The sequence below is a fragment of the Gymnodraco acuticeps genome, unplaced genomic scaffold (assembly GCF_902827175.1).
Source record: "Gymnodraco acuticeps unplaced genomic scaffold, fGymAcu1.1, whole genome shotgun sequence".
In the NCBI taxonomy this organism is placed as follows: domain Eukaryota; kingdom Metazoa; phylum Chordata; class Actinopteri; order Perciformes; family Bathydraconidae; genus Gymnodraco; species Gymnodraco acuticeps.
This window is the reverse complement of record NW_022989983.1, coordinates 3,359,944-3,382,270: the sequence shown is the minus strand read 5'-3', so window position 1 is coordinate 3,382,270 and position 22,327 is coordinate 3,359,944. Positions and strand designations below refer to the sequence as shown.

The 22,327-nt window shown below is 41.0% G+C and overlaps 1 protein-coding gene and 4 non-coding genes across 8 annotated transcripts; 3 read left to right on the top strand and 2 right to left on the bottom strand.

Moving 5' to 3' along the window:
- Positions 1-1,284: 1,284 nt before the first annotated feature.
- Positions 1,285-21,920, bottom strand: eogt (EGF domain-specific O-linked N-acetylglucosamine (GlcNAc) transferase). Of its 4 annotated transcripts, XM_034212382.1 has the most exons (17): positions 21,851-21,905; positions 20,440-20,527; positions 20,012-20,266; positions 19,270-19,373; positions 18,955-19,063; positions 18,635-18,729; positions 18,449-18,553; positions 16,748-16,851; positions 16,418-16,521; positions 12,876-12,968; positions 7,812-7,883; positions 6,965-7,051; positions 4,430-4,498; positions 4,031-4,092; positions 3,765-3,884; positions 3,298-3,400; positions 1,285-2,642 (listed from the first exon to the last, which is right to left on the bottom strand). In XM_034212382.1, exons 3-17 carry the CDS (start codon positions 20,213-20,215, stop codon positions 2,496-2,498), a joined length of 1,578 nt encoding a protein of 525 aa, XP_034068273.1. In that variant the 5' UTR covers positions 20,216-20,266; positions 20,440-20,527; positions 21,851-21,905; the 3' UTR covers positions 1,285-2,495. The 4 variants fall into 4 exon arrangements, with proteins under 4 accessions (XP_034068273.1, XP_034068272.1, XP_034068274.1 ...); XM_034212381.1 differs by lacking the exon at positions 20,440-20,527 and having other exon boundaries at positions 21,851-21,920; XM_034212383.1 differs by lacking the exon at positions 20,440-20,527 and having other exon boundaries at positions 19,270-19,370; positions 21,851-21,920.
- Positions 5,882-5,953, bottom strand: trnae-cuc. The gene has a single exon. It is a non-coding gene; the product is annotated as a tRNA-Glu (tRNA).
- On the top strand, positions 6,555-6,626 carry trnae-cuc. Its single transcript has one exon. It is a non-coding gene; the product is annotated as a tRNA-Glu (tRNA).
- trnae-cuc lies at positions 17,498-17,569 on the top strand. Its single transcript has one exon. It is a non-coding gene; the product is annotated as a tRNA-Glu (tRNA).
- Positions 17,826-17,897, top strand: trnae-cuc. Its single transcript has one exon. It is a non-coding gene; the product is annotated as a tRNA-Glu (tRNA).
- Positions 21,921-22,327: the final 407 nt, after the last annotated feature.

Here is a 22,327-nt window from a genome sequence, read left to right as displayed (position 1 = left end):
CGAACTAAAATAGAGCACCAACAGTCAGATAAAAAATGGTGTGGAATATATCACGCTTTGAAGCCGAACTACTAATTTTGAAGTGTGAATCACGGCTCAGACGGTAATGACTTTACTCACTGCTTCAACCTCAGCCTTTGCTTGCAATCAGCTTTCATGTCCTTGAGAGTCTTCACTGCACAAGGTGTGCGTTAAGGGTGACAGAAATACGTCACTCAACATTCCCTATACGATTAGTCACGGCATCACTAAATAAAGGATACCCCAAATATGAGGGCTGGGTGGTACACCTCCAGTTGCAGCAAACATGTAACCAGTTAAATAATGATAGGTAGGAGAAAATACTGACTGGCAGCCAATGAAGCAAATGTAAAGTTATGCTGTGCACACATCGACCACACACAGAGGTGTTGTGCGTAAGAACGTGTGCACAGTGTTTTAATCATGCTTTATACTCTTTCTGTCAAAGGTGTGTTGTGTGATCGGTGTATTTCTCCTGCTTTCTATTCCACTCAATTGCTTCATTTTGGATACATCCATCAGGCAGGCTTTGCGCAACAACAAAAAAAAGAGAGTCCTCGGTCATTGATTTGGAACTGCCATGAAGGTTAATGAGAACAGGCATATTGGTTCCTCTTCTTTTGATCCCCCTCTGCATAGAGATTCTTCATTTCTTTACGAGGTCACCGGCAGTAACCCGAGCAGAGCCATAAATAGTGTCCATGCCAGACAGGCCCGGTGTCTGTCAATACTCCAAAAGTTCAGACACAACATCCGCAGTGAACGACTGCTGACATCACACTTGAGGTATCGGAGCAAACACACTTAGGCTACACAAACAGGGTCTCCTGGTGCACCCGTTGGATATATTTGTGATTGCTTTGTTCTCACTCTCCACACGGTTTGAGAGAGAGGTCTGTCAGGGGCGATCACACAGCGCAGGGGATCTTTGGCTTCATCTGTGGTGTTATACTGCCCCCGTGTGGTTAATGCGTGCAACTGTTAACTTGGTAGTTTTGAGGTCATCCAGATTTATTACAGTGACAGTAAAAACTGAACTAATGGGCTTTTTACGAAGAGCCCTTTCCCTCCTCAGACCTAGACTTACTAAAATAATGAAAGCCACAGCAGCACAGAGCTGTCTGGTGTCAGCAAGAACCGCCAACACAGAGGATTCACTTTTCCCCCTCCAAGGTCAGACTTCAAAAGATGATGGATTAAATTAAGATGGATTAAATCTCTGATGCCTAGAATGGCCAGCACAGACAGGAAGACATACTTCAGCATTTTTAAAGAATTATTTATTTGAAAATATTACACAGCTTCTGAATATGAAATCGCCTACAAGGCAAGCGAAACCCTGACCGAAAAGGTCCGACTGAGTTCAACTGGGTTTTCATCGATAAATAAAACATCAAGACTCAGGAGAGGCCAATGAAATCACTCAAAATACTGTTGTGCATTGCATCAGAGCGCATGCAAATTGTGCTTATTTTATTTGAGTAGAATTGACTGTAAAATATAAAACTGACAGCATTCAAAACACTTTAGGTAAGGTAACGGAACAGGAGCAGCACCCTCATTGTTTGATCATACTGGTAATACATACAACTAACAATAAGAATAGATAGATGTCTGTAGACATACGTTTAAATTATAAAAGTGACAAGTGTAAAAGAAAACAAAGTAAATTGCAAATAACGACGCAAAATTGAAGAATAATTTTACAAGTCAGACAAATATTTTTGATAAAAGCAACATAAGTTTCATCATGTTGCATAAACCAATGTAGTGTTGAAGTTCAATGACTAATACTTGAATGTATGTTTCAGAACACTCACTTTGAATGTCTTTGAAAGTATTGCTGTACAAATGCTAATACTGATATAAAAGAAGATCCATCTTGGAGTGTCTCACTTACTTTCTGTCAATTAATTTTAGAGTTATTAACGTTTGAGATAACTGAAATTCACATAACAAACTAACTGCAAGAGTGCATGTGAATAGTGCACATCATATTAGACTGATGTAAGCTGGCTGTGTTCAGAAACACTGGTGCGATTGTCAACGGCTCGCATCAAGGTGACACTGATCAAATGTGACAAGATGTCGCAAGTAAAGGGACGCCGTAACAGCTGCTCATTAGCTAACTTTGTCGCTGCGGAATGAAGTACACGCAGCGGAGGTAATGAAGAAACATAGGACGCTTCTTATCGCTCTCCAGATGCCTGGACTGCACACACCTCATCCTTTAACTGATTTGACACTAATAGAGCTGGTGGAGGCGATTCAACTCCGACTTGTCCGCCATATTGCTTTCACTCATCCAGACCTGTCAAAGCTGCGGAGAGGAGGTGACAAATATTCACCGCTGATGGATCAGTTTAAAAATAACTTTAAAAATCTGCCGATGTGAAGAGGTCTTTCAATAGAAAGAGTTGGCAGCTTTATGTTAAACGTTCTTCAGGTGTCTGTGTCCCAAACTCACAGAGACTCTAGAGTTCATCGTGAAGGGAGCGACGCCTCCATTTGGGATGGTGAGTGACGTAATCAGCCGCTTCCAGCACGAGGCGCATGAACTCCCCCACGTCGAAGGAGTAGTTGGTGAACTTTGGGTGGTCCCCGATGGTCGGATGGTGACCCTGAGGGAAGTCAAAGAGAGACGTTTAAGCATTAGATAGACAATATGAAAGCTAAACAAAAACATTGATATGTAGAAATCAAATATAATATAATTTTACAAAAGAACCTAGATATATTGCTACGGATGAGCAGTAATCCCACAGCAATGTCACAGATATGTCAAGCTAAAGTACTAAGTAAACTCTTTTATTTCATAACCAGCAGCATTTTACCACTGAGAATTGAAAAACACTTTTCTTGTCAAAAGTGTTTTTTCTGTGCAAGTTCTGCATGAGAAAATGTTTCACTTTGTGGAATCTGTTTAAAATACTTTTTCAAAATCATCTTCAAAATCCAATATGCCATAATTAATGTAGGCTGAAGTAGATCCGGAAATGAGCTCCCCTAGTCACTGAACCGTGGATTTGAAATTGAATCGTGACATACAGAAACATTCACACCCCCATTGACACATGTTTTTATTGTCATGGTGTCCTTGCATTTAGACCATTTTACGACATGAATGAGAAATGAAGTCTGCCCCGCTGTGCTTATGATAGTACAACATTAGATGTGTGTAGAGAGTGTAAGTGTGTGTCTATAAGTGAAAAAGGTGAGATGAATGGAGAAGAGGTGAGCCGGGGAGATAGCGGCTGGTGCGGGAGTTTCCCCTACCTTGTCCTGGGGGAGCACTTTGTCCATTTTCTGCCAAGTCACGTATCGAATGCCCCGCAGCCGAGCCAAATCTCGATAGCAGCTCTCATCCTGACAATTATATCTGGGAGGGACAGATGCACACACTTTATCTCTCGCTCTCCTCGGCCTGCCTCACTCTCACTCTTTCTCTCTCTCGCGCCATATGCACAGTGATGTTCTATCACTGTGTCACTCAACACACACACACACACACATTTACCCAAGGTAGCTGGTGTGATGAATGCCTGGTTGATTACACTGTATTTCTCAGTTGTACACACAAGTGTCTGAGGGGTATTTTGGGCAGCTCACACTTCCATCGCTCTCTCCCCTCTCAGTCTTTCACACATATACACACACACACACACACACACACACACACACACACACACACACACACACACACACACACACACACACATCGGCAGACAACACCTGTCACTCACAGCTCAAAGATGACAGCCCAGTCAGGGAGGAAGAGAAGGTGTGTGAGACCCGCCCCGTGCATCCCTATAAAGACGTCAGAGTTGTGCGTGATCCTCAGCTGCACCAGAAAGGGAACATCCCTGAGAGACAGACAGGGAACCACACGTCAATCATCACGATTACACAATTTAAAACACTTTGTGTATTCCTCTACAGCCCTTTCACATCCCTGACCAGCACTGAATAGCTCCTGTGGTAATGTGGCCAGCAGCACTCTCTAACTCACTTGAATTTGTAGTCCACCGCATTGACCTCCAGTAAAGGCACAGTCTTGAGGGCGTTTACCAGCTGTAACGACAACAGAGCAACGTGTGCTTCTGATCAATGAAAGTGCAAACAAACACGGGCAGCAAGGGTATAAATCACAAGCCTTTTTTACTTGTACTATTTATAGCAAATAAGATTTTAAATAGGCACTTAACAGATGTGGGCAGTAAATCAATGGCTGAGAGGAGGGGCTGTGGACGGGAGAGAGATGTACAGAGTGGGGAAATAGAAAGAGACAAACAGAGGGAGAGTGAAAGACAGGGGAAGGGGAGAATAAAGAAGACGTGGCAGAATACGACGGGGGGAAAAGTGTGAGAAAAGTTAAGAGGCAGGAAAAGGGAAGGGGGGGGTCACTCACCTCCACTTGGTTTAATATCCTTCTGTATTCTGTGCTGCGTGCCAGCAGGGTGACACGAACACGGCCCTCCTGAAAACAGCAATGCACCCAATAATCAATCAGCCAAGGACAGAAAAGATAGGCGGCTGGGAAAACATGATGCCCATTCAAAATAAGTAAGAAAGCCTTTACGTAGAATCTCACTTTAACACGGCTCAGAAGATCGGACACAGAAAATCACATTATTTGTTTTAAGGAGAATTCATTCGTTTTTTTGTGTCAGATCTTTCTAGTTTTTACAGTATGTTAGTTTTCTAAATGCTTCTACTGCCACCTGGTGTTCTGATAGAGAATTTAGAGAACACATTTTTTTATTTGAATAAACAAATCATAACTTCATTATCCTTATATAAATGACAAATAGCCACATACAATCTGTTCAAGCTGTTGTACACAGTAAACCAAAGTACAGCACCTCGCTTTAAACAATAGATACTGTATATGCAATACAAACAAACCTTGTTTCCTCTTTTCTACTTAAAAAATATTTTCAGAAATACTAAAAAAGATGACACTCTGAGCAAGGCCAGAGCGAATAATGACGAGGTGGATATGGGAAGAGATGTGCGGAGGAGGCGGATGAATAGCACACAATGGAGGGGAGCAGCAGTGTGAGTCCTTGGTGCTGCCATTAATCTAGGGATGAAAGGAGGAGCTGAGGAGAGGGTCAGGGCCGAGGAGACCTCTCATTCAGGAGCGGGCCCGCTATCGGCAGCATACCCATGTCTGGCTGAAAAGGCCTCTTAGCATATTTCCAGTGATCGCCATGAATACCCGATGAGCCGCTCCTCAGGAAGGAGGAAGTTATGGGGCCTTGCTGCTCATAAAGATACAGTCAAGTCCTTCCAGACTGGGGTCGTAAAACACCTGTGAGGAGCGCTGAGGAGATATTAATGTGCGATGAGTAAGAAGGTGGGTGGGGTTGTAGGTGAGTGTGTGTGCAAGTACAGTAGTCGTTCAGAGAGTAGAAGGTGACACAGTGGGGAATTCACCTGGAGTGAAGTCTGGTTAAAGTGGTTGCTCTTAAATCAAATGTGCTTGAATAGCAAGGAGAGCCTGATCAGTAGAATAAGTAGTTTCCAAACTAAAAACTACACATCCAAATGGAGACTTGAAAAAATGCAGTACTTGTTCTCTACTTTCTTCTTAAAAAATACTCTGAAACTCAGTTATGGCATAGAGATTGAAGCCTTACCATGTTGTAATGTTTTGTCTGTTAAAGCTAGTGGTCTAGTGGTTTTGAATGGCAAATGCCTATGCCGCAACTACGCGAGTGTAGTGAATATTTCTATCTAAGTAAAAAATAAAACTACAGGTAGTTAATATGGAAAATCCTCCAAACTGCATGGAAGTAGAGCATACATGTCAGGTTTATTTGGTATTCGACTCTCTGAATAGTGAGTAACTAAAGTGTTCCCTGACCGGGAATCGAACCCGGGCCGCGGCGGTGAGAGCGCCGAATCCTAACCACTAGACCACCAGGGAGTGATTTGTCACCTTAAGTGTAACTCGCTAACTCTACTTAACGAATAGGAGAGTGAATCCTGGAGAATATCTTTCATATTTCAGGTCTGAGCTAATCATCCAGAGGGAATGTATAATGTTGGCTCAGACAATGTTTTTCAGAGCAGTGATTTGAACTTTTCAAAGGGACTTGAGGAAGGTTATCACAGCACAAAACTCACAGTCTTGTCAGTTGCTCCTCTCCCTCAGGCTATTTTGGTACATGCGTAAAAGAAACCAAATCCTCTAAACCCCTCTACAAGCAGACACAGACAAATAAGCATGGCTTATGTGGATAACTTTTAAAACATATAAGTTCAAACAAAAGACTCCGTCATCTAACGTGTTGCAATCAGTGGTGGAGTTTAAAAAAGTACATTTACTACATTTACTGTATTTAAGTGGCATTTTGAAGAACTTGATGTGAGTATTTTCATTTTATGCTATTTTATACTTCTATTCCACTGCATTTTAGAAGTCAATATTGTATTTCTTACTCCACTACGTTTATCTGACAGTTTAGTTACTTAACATAGTCTCAACATGTTGGTGTGGTTCTTAAGATCCCAGAGGTGCTGCAAGCTCCCTGGTGGTCTAGTGGTTAGGATTCGGCGCTCTCACCGCCGCGGCCCGGGTTCGATTCCCGGTCAGGGAACACTGACTTTATGTAAAAGCTGTTTGATTGTACTGATCATAGTTTCTGGCTTGTTTCAGTAACTGTCTGTCTACCATAACTTGGATTACTAAGAAAAAGTCATAAATAAACACAGGAATAAAAGAGGAAATGGTTTCACCAAGACCGACTGAGAGACTCAACAGCCTAAAGATCAACCAATAGCTGCAGAAAACCTCAAATGTAAGATTCACGAACATATTTAGTTAGTGAATTAACTGGATATAAAGGTTAAACTGTCCTTCCTATGTACATGAAGTAGATCAGAATATAGAGTTAACATGTGTTGCTTTGGTTTTCCTAAATGATGTTCATCCTACCTTTGGCCCGGCTTGAGGGATGTTCAGTCGATGCAGGACGTGCTGGGAGAAGGCCCGAAACATCCCTTCACTGTAGCAGTCGGAGATCTGCCATCAACACACCACAGGACTGTCAATTTCTTAACTTAGATCAAATCAATTCAGTGCATCAGGGTTAGGGATGTGTTGGTGGTATACACTTTGTACTTTCAGAAAATGTACTCTCTGATTGGAAATGAATTGAAGGCAAATTGAATCCGGCCACAGCTTTGCACAGGGTTGAGATGAAAGATATGTAACACTGGGAATCTGACAATTGCAAACATATTTCTAATCTCCCTGGGATGAATATCAAATGAGCAGAAGCATTTCTCAAGGCCAAGATTGTCACACATACACCGCAGCGCTGCAGCTGTGAATGTGAAGACATGAATATAAACATGGCATGTGCTGCAGGAGCAATCAAAAGCATCAGCGTGCGGCTGCCCTATCAATATTCCACACCTCAAGGCTGGAACCACAGGACAACACATATTTACCTGCTATCATCTTTATTGTAATCTCCCTGGAATTATCATTTAAATAACATAAGCACACGCTGAGCTTTTGAATACATCACGTAAATATTTGACCCGAAATGCATGTTTATGACTCAAGTGGATATATTTGTGCTTGTGGGAAGGAAAGAGCAATAAATGGTGAAAAAGTAATCATAGTCTATCACAAGTGTGAGATGAAAAAAAACACATAAAAAAGCAGGATTGAAAGAATGAACCACTGAAATTAGGGCAGATAGATATGTAAAGTACGTCTGATTTGTGGTCACACACAACCACACACACACACATCTACATAAAGAGTAACTTACGAGAGGCGTGTTGTAAAAGAGGCCGTATCTCATTCTCGGGAGGAGGGAGAAAACGACGTCTTTGAAACACACCTGTGAACAAGTGTGAATAGATCAATGCAGTTAGTATACAGCGTGGCAGTTACGTCACTGTGTATATGTCACGGTGTTGCACATAATGCATACTTCAATTACTTTCAAAACATTATAATGATGATGTGAGTGTATATAAACAATTTGGAAACATATTATATAGAACCTGCTTATTGCTGTGATTCGTTTGAACTGCTTTTCTCAGAGATCACATAGATGAGACCTCCCTTTCATTGGATTTTATAAAGGATATTTTAGTGTCCGTGGGAGGTACAAATCCGTTCAACCATGGTTGGTTATTCTAGTTTCACAATTTGTTACAAGGCTGTGGACAAAAAAACACGTTTGTAAAGTATTTTTCCTCACCACTTTTCCTTGATTGAAAATGTCACCAGTTGAAGGATAGAGGAGCAGGAGAAGGACACGGCCCGTCCACACTACAGCGTCTGCAGCGTCGACAGCTTCAATCTGCCCATTCACTTTGAATGGGGTGACGTCACGTTGCCGCTTTTTTTTGCCGAACTGAATTGTGGGTAGCAGAGCGGTCCGTCTCCGGCGTCGGAGCCTACACACGCCGGCGTGCGTTGCCGCTTCAACGCTTCTGCCCATTCACTTTGAATGGGGTGACGTCACGATTCGCCAAACTGCATTGTGGGCGCAAAGCGTAGCTTCTCTCGCGCGGTGCTCGCTGCAAAAGTAGAGCAATGTTCTACTTTTGCCGCCTCGACGGAGGCGTCAGCCAATCAAATCCTGCGTATGCAAATCTGACATTACAAGCGCTAGCCAATCAAACCGCATGTATGTTGGGAGAGCCAGACCGCAGTTATTTCCCATATGTAAAAAAATGGAGGAGAAAAAGATCGTGGCGGTACTATATGACCAGTCCCTCTTTACATACATGGATACAACCCGGAGGAGCCAGGCATGGGGGGAGGTGGCAGAGACAGTGGGTGAAACTGGTAGGTTTTCGCCTGTTTGGGGAGTTTATATATATATTGCTCCCATAAAATCCCCGGGGGTTTTTGCTTTCTATGTCGGGGGCGGGAGATACATGTGATTGGTTGTTGGTCGCAGTGCTTGAATACAATCCCCAAGCTTCAGACACGCCCAGCTCCAGGCTTTTTTTGAAGCTGTAGTGTGGACGCTCCGTTAGTAAAAGACAGTGCTAAGATGCACTCACTGTTAGGGAAATTATTGTCCTAGACTCCTAGATATGACGTACACCAACCCTGACGTCTGTTTATCTCCTTTAAGGACATAGGCTGCTTCAGCCATAATGTTATTGTTCCCATTCTGTGACCGGTCAACACTAGGTCACAGATGGTCTGTTGTTGTGGGTGCACTGGGACACTTCCTTCTATGTTGTTTGTGGACTCAAAGGTATGACATCTTTGAGGCCATAAGTGACGGACGCAAGTGACTCAGTGTGCCCAACTGTTTAAACTATCTTATCAAAATATGTTGATTACTCTCTGTGAAACCAGTTAAATGGGCTAACGTGAGAGAGGTGCTCCAGAATTGACGTGGCAACCCACCCGTGCAGTCTCACCGTGACTGCTGTGACTTGTGATGTGAATCCTCCGGCCGAAACTCCAAATAAACCTCCAGTGTTTGACATCAAAGCTCCTGCTCTACCGTGTCTCTTTCCTGAGTCGGTGACTCCCACTGCATTGCTACACAGAAGTTTCCCTTACACTCACACTACGCTACTGGCAGTGAAAGGCTCTAAAAAGGGTCTGAAGATTAATGATAAAAACCTAGAGGACATTATACAACTTCTGAAATCCTCCTCTTGCTGCCTTGATATTATTCCAACAGGATTTTTCAAAGATGTTTTTCGTTGCATGGCCTCAGATCTACTTCATATAGTAAACAAATCTCTTCACTCAGGTATTTTTCCACAGGCCCTGAAAACTGCAGTCATTAAACCGCTCTTAAAAAAGAATAATCTAGATGCTTCAGTAATGAACAATTACAGGCCCATATCAAACCTCCCATTTCTAGGTAAGATCATTGAAAAAGTTGTTTTTCAACAGTTGAGTAATTTCTTGCATTTAAATAACTGTTTTGATGTGTTCCAGTCAGGCTTTCGTCCAAACCACAGCACTGAGACTGCTCTTGTAAAGGTCTTTAATGACATCCACTTAAACACAGACAGTGGCAGAACTTCAGTGTTAGTATTATTAGATCTCAGTGCTGCGTTTGACACTGTTGACCACAACATATTACTAGACCGACTGGAAAACTGGGTGGGACTTTCTAAAACAGTTCTAAATTGGTTTGAATCCTACCTAAAGGACAGAAACAACTTTGTTTCTATAGGTACATACACATCTGAGTTGACAAATATGACATGTGGGGTTCCTCAAGGCTCCATCTTGGGGCCTCTTCTCTTTAACATCTACATGCTACCACTGGCTCAGATAATGAAAAACAACAAAATAAGTTACCATAGCTATGCAGATGACACACAAATCTACGTAACAATTTCACCAGGAGACTATGCTCCAATTCAAACACTGAGTAAGTGCATTGAACAAATCAATGACTGGATGCGTCAGAACTTTCTCCAATTAAACAAAGATAAAACTGAGGTAATGGTTTTTGGAGCAAAGTCAGAACGTATAAAAGTTAGCACTGAGCTTCAGTGTGCAATGTTCAAAACAACAGATAAAGCCAGAAATCTAGGTGTAGTCATGGACTCTGACCTGAGTTTCAACAGTCACATTAAAACAGTTACTAAATCAGCCTACTATCACCTAAAGAATATATCTAGGATTAAAAGACTAATGTCACAGCAGGATTTGGAAAAACTTGTCCATGCTTTTATCTTCAGTAGACTCGACTACTGCAATGGTGTCTTCACAGGTCTCACTAAAAAATCTATTAGAAAGCTGCAGCTGATTCAGAACGCCGCTGCTCGAGTCCTCACTAACACTAAGAAAGTGGATCACATCACTCCAGTTCTGAAGTCTTTACACTGGCTTCCTGTGTGTCAAAGAATAGATTTCAAAATACTGCTGCTGGTTTATAAAGCACTGAATGGTTTATGCCCAAATTACATTTCTGACCTCCTGCTAAATTATGAACCATCCAGATCTCTCAGGTCTTCAGGGACTGGTCAGCTTTCTGTCCCCACAGTCAGAACTAAACATGGTAAAGCAGCGTTCAGTTATTATGCTCCAAATCTCTGGAACAAACTCCCAGAAACCTGCAGGTCCGCTGCAACTCTGACTACTTTTAAATCCAGGCTGAAGACTTTTCTTTTTGTCGCTGCTTTTAATTGAACTATTCATATCTTAGACTGCACTGTAACTTTTATCCATGTACTTTTTTTCTTTTAATGTTTTAAATTTAAACGTAATTAATTTCTCCATGACATTTATGAGAGGGACTGCTCGAAAGTAGGATATTTGGGATATCCATCGTAGCCAGGGTTTACGATCAGTTTTTAGGTGAGTTGTACTGAGGAACAAGCATCACATCACCGACGGGTGAAAAATAGTGTTTTGGTAACACGGGGTGTTCAGGTAACACTTAAAGACTTTGTTATGGAACGCAAAGCAGAGTAGGGGGCTAGTACACCCTCCTGAGGGTCCGATTGTGGATGTCATGCAAGCATAACATGGTGAAAACAATCAGTCTAAATTAACAATCGGGACAGAAATGTTCGTATTTCCAAAGGGAGGTTCTGTGAATAAATTAAAAATCAAGAACCGAAATAATTGAACTATTCATATCTTAGACTGCACTGTAACTTTTATCTTTTAATGTTTATTTTATTAGCTTTTCTTTTTAATGACTGATTTTAAATGCCATTTTCTTAACGTCTTTCATTTTTTGTTTTTCTTTTAATGTTTATTTTATTATCTTTTACTGTTTTTAAATGCCTTTGTCTGAATGTCTTTCATTGTTGTAAAGCACCTTGAATTGCCTGGTGCTGAAAGGTGCTATATAAATAAACTTGCCTTGCCTTGCCTTGAAGTGTCGCTGTAAATGTTTAAATGTTGCTGCCCTTAGAATGTGTTGGAAGGCATTATCTCCTTTCTTTTATGTAAAGGATTGTCCAGCACTCCCTATGCTTAAGCAGATAAGAAAGGAGACATTGAGGAACCTTTCCTTAGCAGTAAGAGGATTTGATCTTATGGGTCATTGAAGCCAGTTATCAACTTTTAACACTAGAAACGCCAACAGGTCAATTTTACCCGCAGCTGTTTTTTTTAATTGTATGTAACTTTTTTTCAATAAAATATTCAAGTTTCCCAGTCCGTGACTTTTCCTGAAAGTGTGTTATGTAGCACCCTCTGTTGTTAAAAATTGTCAATATTAAGTCAGATTGAAAAAATCACCAAAGAAATTGCCATTTATACCCATCAGCGCCAGCGGGTAATATTTACCTCATAGAAAATGCAGCGTAAACATGACGTGTTGCTATAGCAACGCCTTTTGTCTACTGCGGTTCCTTATAGATAGATAGATTGAGAGAGAGATAGATAGATAGATAGATAGATTGATAGAGAGAGAGAGAGAGAGAGAGAGAGAGAGAGAGAGAGAGAGAGAGAGAGAGAGAGAGAGAGAGAGAGAGAGAGATAGAGAGAGAGAGAGAGAGAGAGAGAGAGAGAGAGAGAGAGAGAGAGAGAGAGAGAGAGAGAGAGATTTGTACCTAAACAAAACGCAAGTCTAACACCAAGCGTTTAAATCAGCACTGGTAGCGATATTGTATACTTCATGCTATCTGCACAAACTAAGTCCACAGATTCTATTGGTCTAAGTTTCATCCCTGTGCGATCAAAACTCACTGTTCTTGTATGAGAGATAAAAGAACATTGTACCTTGAAAATCAATAGCGGGTAAATTTGACCCGTTGGCAGTTTTAGGTATACAGCGACCTCTGGCGGTTCTAGTGTTAAGCACAAAAAATATGTGGACCAAAGGCCAAGACCTTTACAAAGAAGGAGCGCACAAGGATCACAGAGGTGACATCACACTTACTCTTTTCGAGTCATAGGTCTTGAGGTGGATGATGTCGTACTCTGAGAAGGCCCTCCATGTTGCAGCGAACAGATCTCCATAACCATAAACGCTCTGTGAAAAAAGACGTAAAAGAACAGAACAGATCTGAAAAACACAACAATAAAATCCACGACAGCCTATAGCAGTGCCAGACTCAGTCATCTGTTTACAAACTCAGCAGGTTGTATTTTTTAATCTGAAGCTGTGGTTTTATATCAAATCTGTTGTGTGACAGCCTGCCACTGTTTGGAACGCAGTGTGCAGTTTGTATGAAAGGTCACTGCTTTCCTCCTCCCCGGCAGGTTTCTCTCTTTTCCTCTCTCTGTGCACAGTCGGGGGAACAATGGGCCGGATAAGGTTGTCTGTTTTTCAACTCCTGTTTCCCCTTGATGTCTTCATTGGCACATATACCACTGACTTGTTAAACAAAAACTGTGACTTCAATAGAAATTCCTGTTTGTCTTTCTGGCTGGGTTTTAGTTCTCGATTCCAATCTCAATTTTCAGACACTTGCTTAAAATGATTGTATGTCTCTGTTTTTTTCATTTCTGGAACGGGTTCCTTCAGTAAAAAACTGTGCCGCTGCATGCAGGGCCGTATCCAGGATTTCCTAAATACCGAGGTCCAAACATGCTAGGGGGGTTTGGGGGATACCCCCCGAGATTTTTGGGATTTTCATGATCTAGTTATGGTGCTTTTTAAGTCCTATGGGGGGTCACAAATTGGATAATATATCGATTTCAAACCATGTCAGTGGGCTGACAATGTCAGCATCAATTATTTTGAAAGTGTAATACATAATAAGAATCAGTTGATTGTTACTATTAATGATCTGGACATGCAGAAGAGGCTACAATGATCACAAAACATTGTCAACATCAGTGGCGAGCCGTGACTTTTATACCTAGGCCCTCTGATCCCCACCCCTTCCCTCGAGTTATTACGTCACAGCGTATACTTCAGCGGAATATCAAAACAACGGCCCGGGGTGCAAAACGCATCAATGAAAGCGACCCTCTACCACACAAAACAACACCTGTAAATAACCCTATTTGTGTTCTTTGAAATTGAAAAGGATATTGCATTGTGTTTGTTACTTTCGTTGCAGTTGTATGTCTTAAGTGTAATTTGGCATGCTTTTATTTTGAAGGCGAGTTAACGCTGTTGACAGGAAGTTGTTGTTGCTATGGAAACAAGAAACGTTTCACAGCGGGCGGAACTTGTCGTAAAGTCCGTGATAATAACACCCACCCATTTAGCGGGAAGATATGATTGGTCAATTGTACTGTCATTTGACATTACTCTCTCGTTCAGTTACTATAGCGGGGCCTTCTGTGAATTCATAGCTGGACCGCCTGGACGTCCAACAGCTCCTCTCTTCACAGTAACTTGCAGAGACGAGCTTCTTTCATTTAACTCTTCACATTCCAACATAAACTGAATAGGCAGATTCGAAGGATTTATTTCTTTGGAAATGTTATTTTAATTACAATTAAATCAAGTTATTTTGGTAAAACTAATGAAAAATATAACTAAAAAAATATATAAAAATATATATAATTTGTTTTAATGTTTTTAAATATTATTTTGTAGAATATCTTAGGCCCTCACAGAGGGCCCTGACGGCTCGCCACTGGTCAACATTCATTTTCCATGTCTCTCTCCTTTCCATAACCTACAGCCTCTCTTCCATCTTCTTGAGTCTCTCTGTCTTCTTCCTGTTCATTACTCTCTCTGTCCTCTACGCTTTCTCTTTGTTCAATCTCTCCCCTCGTTGTTCACTTTTTGCTCCTCTTCACTTGTCGCTCCTGCCAGTGAATCAAAAGCAATTCAGCAATTTAGTTCATTTCACTTGTTTGTTTGCATTCTTTTTTTATTTAAATCTGTTTTGTTTGATTCTCAAAAGAGAACAAAGATGTAAGCAAATTGTGTTTTATACAATTGTATGTTATTATGACATCATAACTGCAATAGATGTATGTTTTAAAATTATGCCTATTGTAAATGAAGACTATTGTTATAGATAAATAGATAGATATGGGGTTGTTAAGCCTACATTGTTTTTGTGTGACTATACCTGCAGTTCCTCCCTGACTTCCATCTCCCTCTCTCTTTCTCTCTGCCTGTCCTGTCTCTTCCTTACCAAAGCTGAGCTTTGACTGACGTAGTCTTTTCATTATATCTGAGTCAGTGTAAAAAGAAAACAATACAATGTTATATCTTCAATGTTTTACTCAAATTGAAATAAAAGAAAAGCATTACAACGTTTGTTAAAAGGTCATCCTTCTGACATTGGATGAATGTAATTAACTTTAGCTCTCTAGCTAGTTTATTCACGCAATTTAAACCAAAGTATAGCCTATATCTGCAATATAAGTTAGTGTGCATGTTGTCGGACGTCCACTGACTAACGTAGAGCGTTCACACAGGATCTGCTGCTCATATGATGTCCTGATGAACAGAAACACAAGTAGCCCGCTGGACTCAGATCTCTAGATACCTCATCACTCCTCCGCTGCTCCGATACAAGTCCGGGCTGCGGTGATTTCTTGATACATGTCGTCTTCTTCTGTTTGCTTTAATCGAGGCTACGTAGTTATGCAGCGCCCCCATGGTCAGTAAATGGAAGTACTACAAAGAACCCCGTTTAGTGTAATTATTTCACAAGTTTTGTTATACACAGCTCGGAAAATATTACCGAGGTCCGGACCTCGGTGACCTCAATGGTAGATACGGCCATGGCTGCATGTGACTAGATCAGTGTTTCGCAAACTTTTTCATACCAAGGACCACTTAACCAATAAAAAAACACTCGCGGACCACCTAACTACAAACAGGTGGCAACGTGTCTGACGTAGGTGTTGCGCTGGGCTATATCATGCAATCGAAAGTGAAACTTAAGCTCGCTCCATTGCGGAGATATTCCCGCAAGAGTGCGGAAAACTTAAATGTATTTATTTATTTAAAATGTGAAATGTTACCAATATACTCACGGACCACTAGGGGGCGCTCACGGACCACACTTTGAGAAGCACTGGACTAGATAATCAAAATAACGGTCTGCATTTCCATTTTGCAATCTTGTGTTGTATCTTTGAGACGCAATCTGTCTGTTAAGGTAACACAAAGTATGGCTGCACAATTCATCTAAATGTCGTTGATATCGCAATTTAGTGCGATATCCAAATCGTAGTTAGCGCAAGATCTCGTAAAGGGGAATATGTGAAAAAATACTATTCTGAGTTAAGTATTGTGGAGTTGCCTGCCCAACACACTGTGTTCTACAGACTGCATTCAACAATCCTTTCTTGGCACTTGATCATTCAAATATATATTTTTTTATAGAATGTGATGTTTCCTGTCATATTTCGAATGATATCGCAATGGCAATATCAGTCCATAGAATCACAAGTTGTTGTTTACTTCCAAATTAAAGTTATTTTGGTGATTTTTAGTGGTGATAACAGGCATGTTCACATGTCTGTGCTGGCAAACGGCAGTGGGAGAAAGCAGGTACCCACCGTGTCCCACATGACGATGTTGATATCGGAGCTGAAGGAGTTGTTGATGTGCTGGGAGATGTAGAGGTTGACAAAGTCACAGAAGTGATGATACATGTTCACCCCTGTTAGGAAAACACACACATATTATTCTTGTGATAAGTCTGTTTGACTCAAACAATAACACTCAGGATTCATTTCATTTCTGCAACATTACAACAAGGTTTCGAGAAAGTTTTTTAAATTATTTATTGGGTGCAAGAGCAAAAGTATTGTTTATCTTTAAGTTGCATTATAACTAAAAGTTTGACCTACTTGTTTAGGTTGCAGAACTTTAAATTGATTACCTACCAGCATCTAGTTTCATGAAAACAGTGGGCTTCTCAATGATGATGTCACAGTGCCCGTCTATGGGATCAAAGTCCAGCTCTGTGTATGTCTGCAGCTCAGCATACCTAAAACAGCAAGAAAGAAATATTTGCAACCAAAAAACAGGAGTGTGCCTTCTTTGAGACGCTTTGATACGTATGATCCTGTTTCAATGGTATGCCCATGTCTTTAGCGCAACATCCCATTGACATTTGCTTAAAAGACTTTCTCTGTAAGTGCCTATGAAAGATAACATTTCAACAAATGCCACGGAAAGAACATTCTCAACATATTCAAACTGGTTCGTATGAATAATCAATGCTAACATAGAACTTGTTTGATCATTAGAATATGATGTTCTGTACTGCTATTTTAGGTGCACAGTTTGAGCTAGATCTCTTTGCTCACTCAGAGATCACCCAGTGTTCTTTCTATAAATGTCTCTGCAGTGGGAGGAAAAAGTGACACAAGTGAGACAGAAGAGCAACCTAGAATCTTCTGATCTGTAGTCAGACGAGTTATCCATTGAGCTGGCCCACCCTCAACAGACTCGCTTTTACGGGTCATCAGCTAGAGAGGGCTATTTTGTTAGGCCTTATGTTGACAGATAATAGTTTAAGTATATAATAAATGATCTTGCTGACTAAAGGCCCTTCAAATTGAGTGAAGTTAGCTTATTGAGTACATGCTTTACAGTTCCAGATAAACTGAGTTCAAAAGTGTTGGACCAGGTCCCTGGTGGTCTAGTGGTTAGGATTCGGCGCTCTCACCGCCGCGGCCCGGGTTCGATTCCCGGTCAGGGAACGACATTTAGTATAAAAAAAAAAATAGGATTAGGATTTGTCGCTCCCACCATTAGAAAGAAGAGAACATTAAATTAGCCATCACATTTCTTGTTTTATCGGACCAATCAAATGACTTGTTTTAATTGGCAAATCACATATCATATAACTTGTTTCAATCTGCCAATCAGAGGCATGCTACTTTAAATGAACACATGTCTAACCAACAACGTCTCAATGCATGTTTGAAATCACGAGTTCCAAACAGCTTCATCAGGTCCCTGGTGGTCTAGTGGTTAGGATTCGGCGCTCTCACCGCCGCGGCCCGGGTTCGATTCCCGGTCAGGGAACACAGTTTTAGCCTGGCCACTAACTAACGGTCATAAATCAGTAGAAAGATGACGAGGATTTGGCACTCCCACCGTCAGAGATAAGTGAACATTATTCAATTGCAGATTAAAAGGGTTGTTTCAATGGATCAACCCAAAGACTCAGTTAATAATCATCCTTAGCAATTACCAAATCATACTCACTAGAATACAGAGAAACACTTAAATAGTCTAGCAAGTCTTTCCTGAAACTGTTCCACCACAGGTGCCTGGTGGACTAGTGCTATTTTTAGAATATGCCCTGCGGGCGACTCACGGTGCCCCTGCGGGCGACTCACGGTGCCCCTGCGGGCGACTCACGGTGCCCCTGCGGGCGACTCACGTTGCCCCTGCGGGCGACTAAGTGCCTGTGTGCACCGTGTTGGCTACCCCTGGACTAGTGGTTAGGATTCAGTGCTCTCATCACCGCTTCCTAGCTTCGAGTCCCAGTTAGGAAAAGTCCTTTTAGCCTCATGGTCAAAATTAAATAATAAATGTTTTTTTCCAAACATTGAGTGCGTGTCCTGACTCACCACGATTGCAAGGGGCTCTTGTGCTCTCCCTCTGCAGCGAGTGCAGGCTTGTTGAGTCTGCATCGACCACCAATCTCTCCTTGCTGGATGAAGTCCTCCTTGTATCTGCAACATAAACATAGATGAGTTTTTAGACAGCCATAATTTGTCAGTGTTCATTTTTGGTTACATTTTAGCAATACTGACCTCTCATGACCTCTGCGCGGCTCACGCAAGTCCAGATAAAGGTTTGTTGCCTTACAGAAGCGAGTGTGGCTACTACATCTTAGAGAGGAGTCCCCCTGGGAAAATAATAAGAGTAGAAACATGTCATACTTAGAGCTATTATCGCTTAGATTGTGAGTCTCTATTCTATGCTCTCTCTACACTAAAGCCTTTGAACAGCAACTTATGTTCAGGTCTATTGTCTGTGGACCCTTTTGTTCAACACTCTGTGTATTTCTACCTGTTGTTTCTTCCTGTGGACTCAGCAGGCCCGTGGGAACTAAGGAAATGAACGTACTTACTGACTTGGTGGCCTTGCAGAGTGTTTGGAGCTCAGAGAGGCGCTCCTTGACGTAGCCAAAATCTGCCTGCTTCCAGAAAAGCTCCTGGGCGGCCTCCAGTGAACGGGCCCTGACAAAACAAGCACAGTGGTTCAAATATGCATGCTCTGAATGATACACGTCTACTTTGGAAAAAACATGTTGGGACAGTTCATTCAATAAAGATATATACTTAAGATACTGACAGTTGATTAAAATGTGGAAAGTAAATTATGTAAACTGCATAATACTTCTGATAACATAAAGGGTTTTACTATATAATGTGAGGAACAATACCATGCAGAGTCTGCTTTGGTACAGACTGGATAGCTGAAGCGCTTCCCTGGATCACAATGCTTCTCGTATCCCCAACAGACAGACAGATCCTGCAGTGCATCCTGCTGTAAAAACAAGTTCAGCATCAAGAACCTTCTAAAACCACCAACACTTTTAAATAAACGTCATCTATTGAGTTAACTAAACTAATGCAATTGCAAAATAAGTCAGAATAAAATAACTTTACACAGTAGTAGGTATCTCAAACATTACTTTCCCTAATACTCTTTTTACTTCAACACTTGTTAAAGTAAAGTAACCCCCCTTTATGCATTGCTCTAGTCGGGGTAGGAGAAAATGCTCTGCTTTTTTTTCAAGTAACATGAGAACTAAGAGTTATCGATTAAAAATATTGCTGATGTTTGAAAGAAATATGTATCTTTGTGGTAAATGCCACAGCCATGTTTCTTAACCTTTCTAATTGCTCTGTGTGGAGCATCAGTGTCACATCGACATTTAGCCACATTGCATTGTACTGATTGTACATGATTAAAAAAAATGCAACTGAGAGAAGTCCATGAAACAATGTGCTACAACTAAATAACACACAACACTAACAGAAATACAATTTTACAACACGTTTCAGGTCATTAGTCAAGAGCTTTGTGAGAGCTCTTCCTCACAGCAAACCTACCTAACATGCTACCTCCCTACGCATAGGACATATTTCAACAGTAAAGAGTTGACAGAGTGCATATCTTACTTTAAAAGGGCAGAGAGGGTCCAGGCGGCATTGCTTGGCAACCCTCTTGTTGTTGTAGAAGTAGTAGGGTAGGTGCTCTGGCGGCAGGGAGATGCTGCTGTAGTTAAGCAGCGGTGATAGTGGATTCTCGTTGATGCTCTCAGCTCTCTCAGTGGTGACCACAGTGAACGAAAAAACTATGCCCAGCGCTACCAAGAGCAGCATAGTCAGAAATACACAGACATGTGAGACAGCCGCCTTTCTCTTCACGGCCCTCTGAGGAAGGAAGAAAAAAGTAGAGGAGACGTTGACTCTGTAATCGTGGTGGAAAGCCTAACACTACAGTTTACAAGCATGTGGGCACAAGAAGCAAAGTGTGTGAGAGCGTAGCCTCAGGCGGGTCTGAGCGCCTCATAAGGAAAGGTCCTGTTGCAGGAAGTATTACTGACCTGTTTCCTACTGTTGTCTGAGCGATCATAACGGAGATGGAGGGGTGACTAAAAACTGCTGGCTGGTTACAATCTCACCTATGAAGTACTTTAACAGACAGTCATATTTACATGATACATTTTTCATGTCTCCAGTATGCATGTGCTACCACAGCCCAAAGCCACAGACATTCTTTACACACACAAAAAAGTAATATTATGTGGCTGCTGTTATTAAGTGCTGTATAACAATGGCTCTCTTTCCACAACTTAATGACTTGGGAAGGACTTATGTTGCTTGTAACACAATTCTAATGAGTTGTGACCAATAGGTTGTTAAGAGTTATCACCAGTCATTTATTAGGTGGAGCTACTTGGTTAAAGTAAACTCTTTGCCATGGGCGTAACAGGATGTAATGAGATTATTGAAACTCCTGTGCTGCATTAAAAAAACAACATTTCTGTCTATTAGCAGTGGTGTACTGTAAAGTAACTAAGTACATTTAACTTAAGCACATATTTGAGGGACCTGAGTATTTCATGTTTGCTACTTTGTACTACACTACAAGTCAGAGGTAAATAGTGTACTTTTACTCTTTAGTTACTTTGCAGATTATGATTAAATAAGACTTTAGTTACAACTGGAGTAACATTAAAAATATATGCGATTGGTTGTGTACTTGAATGCAGGACTTGTACTTATAACAGAGTATTTATATACTCCTCTGATGTTACTTTTCAAGGAGTTACTTGGTCAAAATAACAGTAAACACTCTTTGCTATGGGCGTGACGTGATGTAACGGGATGATTACAACTCCTGTGCTGCATTAAAAAACAACAGTTATATCTATGAGACATGTCAACAGCAAGCTACATGTTAAAACCATAGATGGTTAAAAAACGGTGATACAAAGCAGGTCTTTCTTTTCTTTTTTACAAGCCCTAGTCAACTTCATCCCTAGGGTTGTTTGTTTTTGTCGCACGTAGGTTCACAGAGAAGAAGCACACTTCATTTTGGACAGCTCATTACAAACAACATAACTCCCAAACTCTTGGCTTTTAGTCAATTAGTTAACCAAGCGTTAAGATAGCGTTAAGATTTGCAACCCGTCAAGACACGCTCAGTGACTTGATAGGCATGCATGAAGTAGGATAATAAGGAGATAATAACGCACTTGTTACCCTTTCATGTGGTTGAATGTGAAAATACTTAATTTGAGGCTAATGTCTGAATTGTACATGTGGCGGCTAACATGTAGCGTTCACAAAGACCCCTTCACGTTAACTCAAGCTGTAACTGTAATAGTAAAACGACAGAGAAGGAACATATACAGCCTTTCCACGGTGCAAAACACTTGAGACGGACACAAATGTGCATAACAATGGTCTTTCAAATAATGTTTGGTTGAGTTTGAGTGAGAAGGGGTTTACCTGAAAGCAAAGCCGGTTGTTTTCGAAACAGAAGCGAAGATGTTGCCGGTGGTCGCCATAACACCGGAAACCTCATGCCGGTCTGTAGTGCGCAGTGACGGCCACAGGGGGGCGCTGTCTACCGCACTTATTTTCTTATAGACTGGTTTACTGTAAATGATCATATCCAAATCAAGATATATTTTAATGTTATATAAAGGTACATTTATTTTAATGTTTAAAGACTGGTTTACTGTAAATGATCATATCCATATCAAGATATGTTTTAATGTTATATAAAGGTATATTTATTTTAATGTAATATTTATGCTGTTCCTTTTATTGTTTATTATAGTTTTTACAATATGTTTCTTTAGGGAAAAGGTGAGTGAAAAATGGACCACACACGTACTATATGTATTAGCATTACATCTTCTAATGATCTTTTACTGTAAATGGTCACATCAAAAGCAATATCAAGATTTGTGTTTATTATTA

Excerpts from the sequence above, each read along its gene's own strand:
- eogt (XM_034212381.1), bottom strand. The coding sequence starts at position 20,215 with ATGCTGCTCTTGGTAGCGCTGGGCATAGTTTTTTCGTTCACTGTGGTC. Across the intron at positions 7,884-12,875 it reads AGACCTATGACTCGAAAAGA|GTGTGTTTCAAAGACGTCGT; the intron begins GTAAGTGTGATG and ends ACTTGTTCACAG. Across the intron at positions 2,643-3,297 it reads AAGTGCTCCCCCAGGACAAG|GGTCACCATCCGACCATCGG; the intron begins GTAGGGGAAACT and ends GACTTCCCTCAG.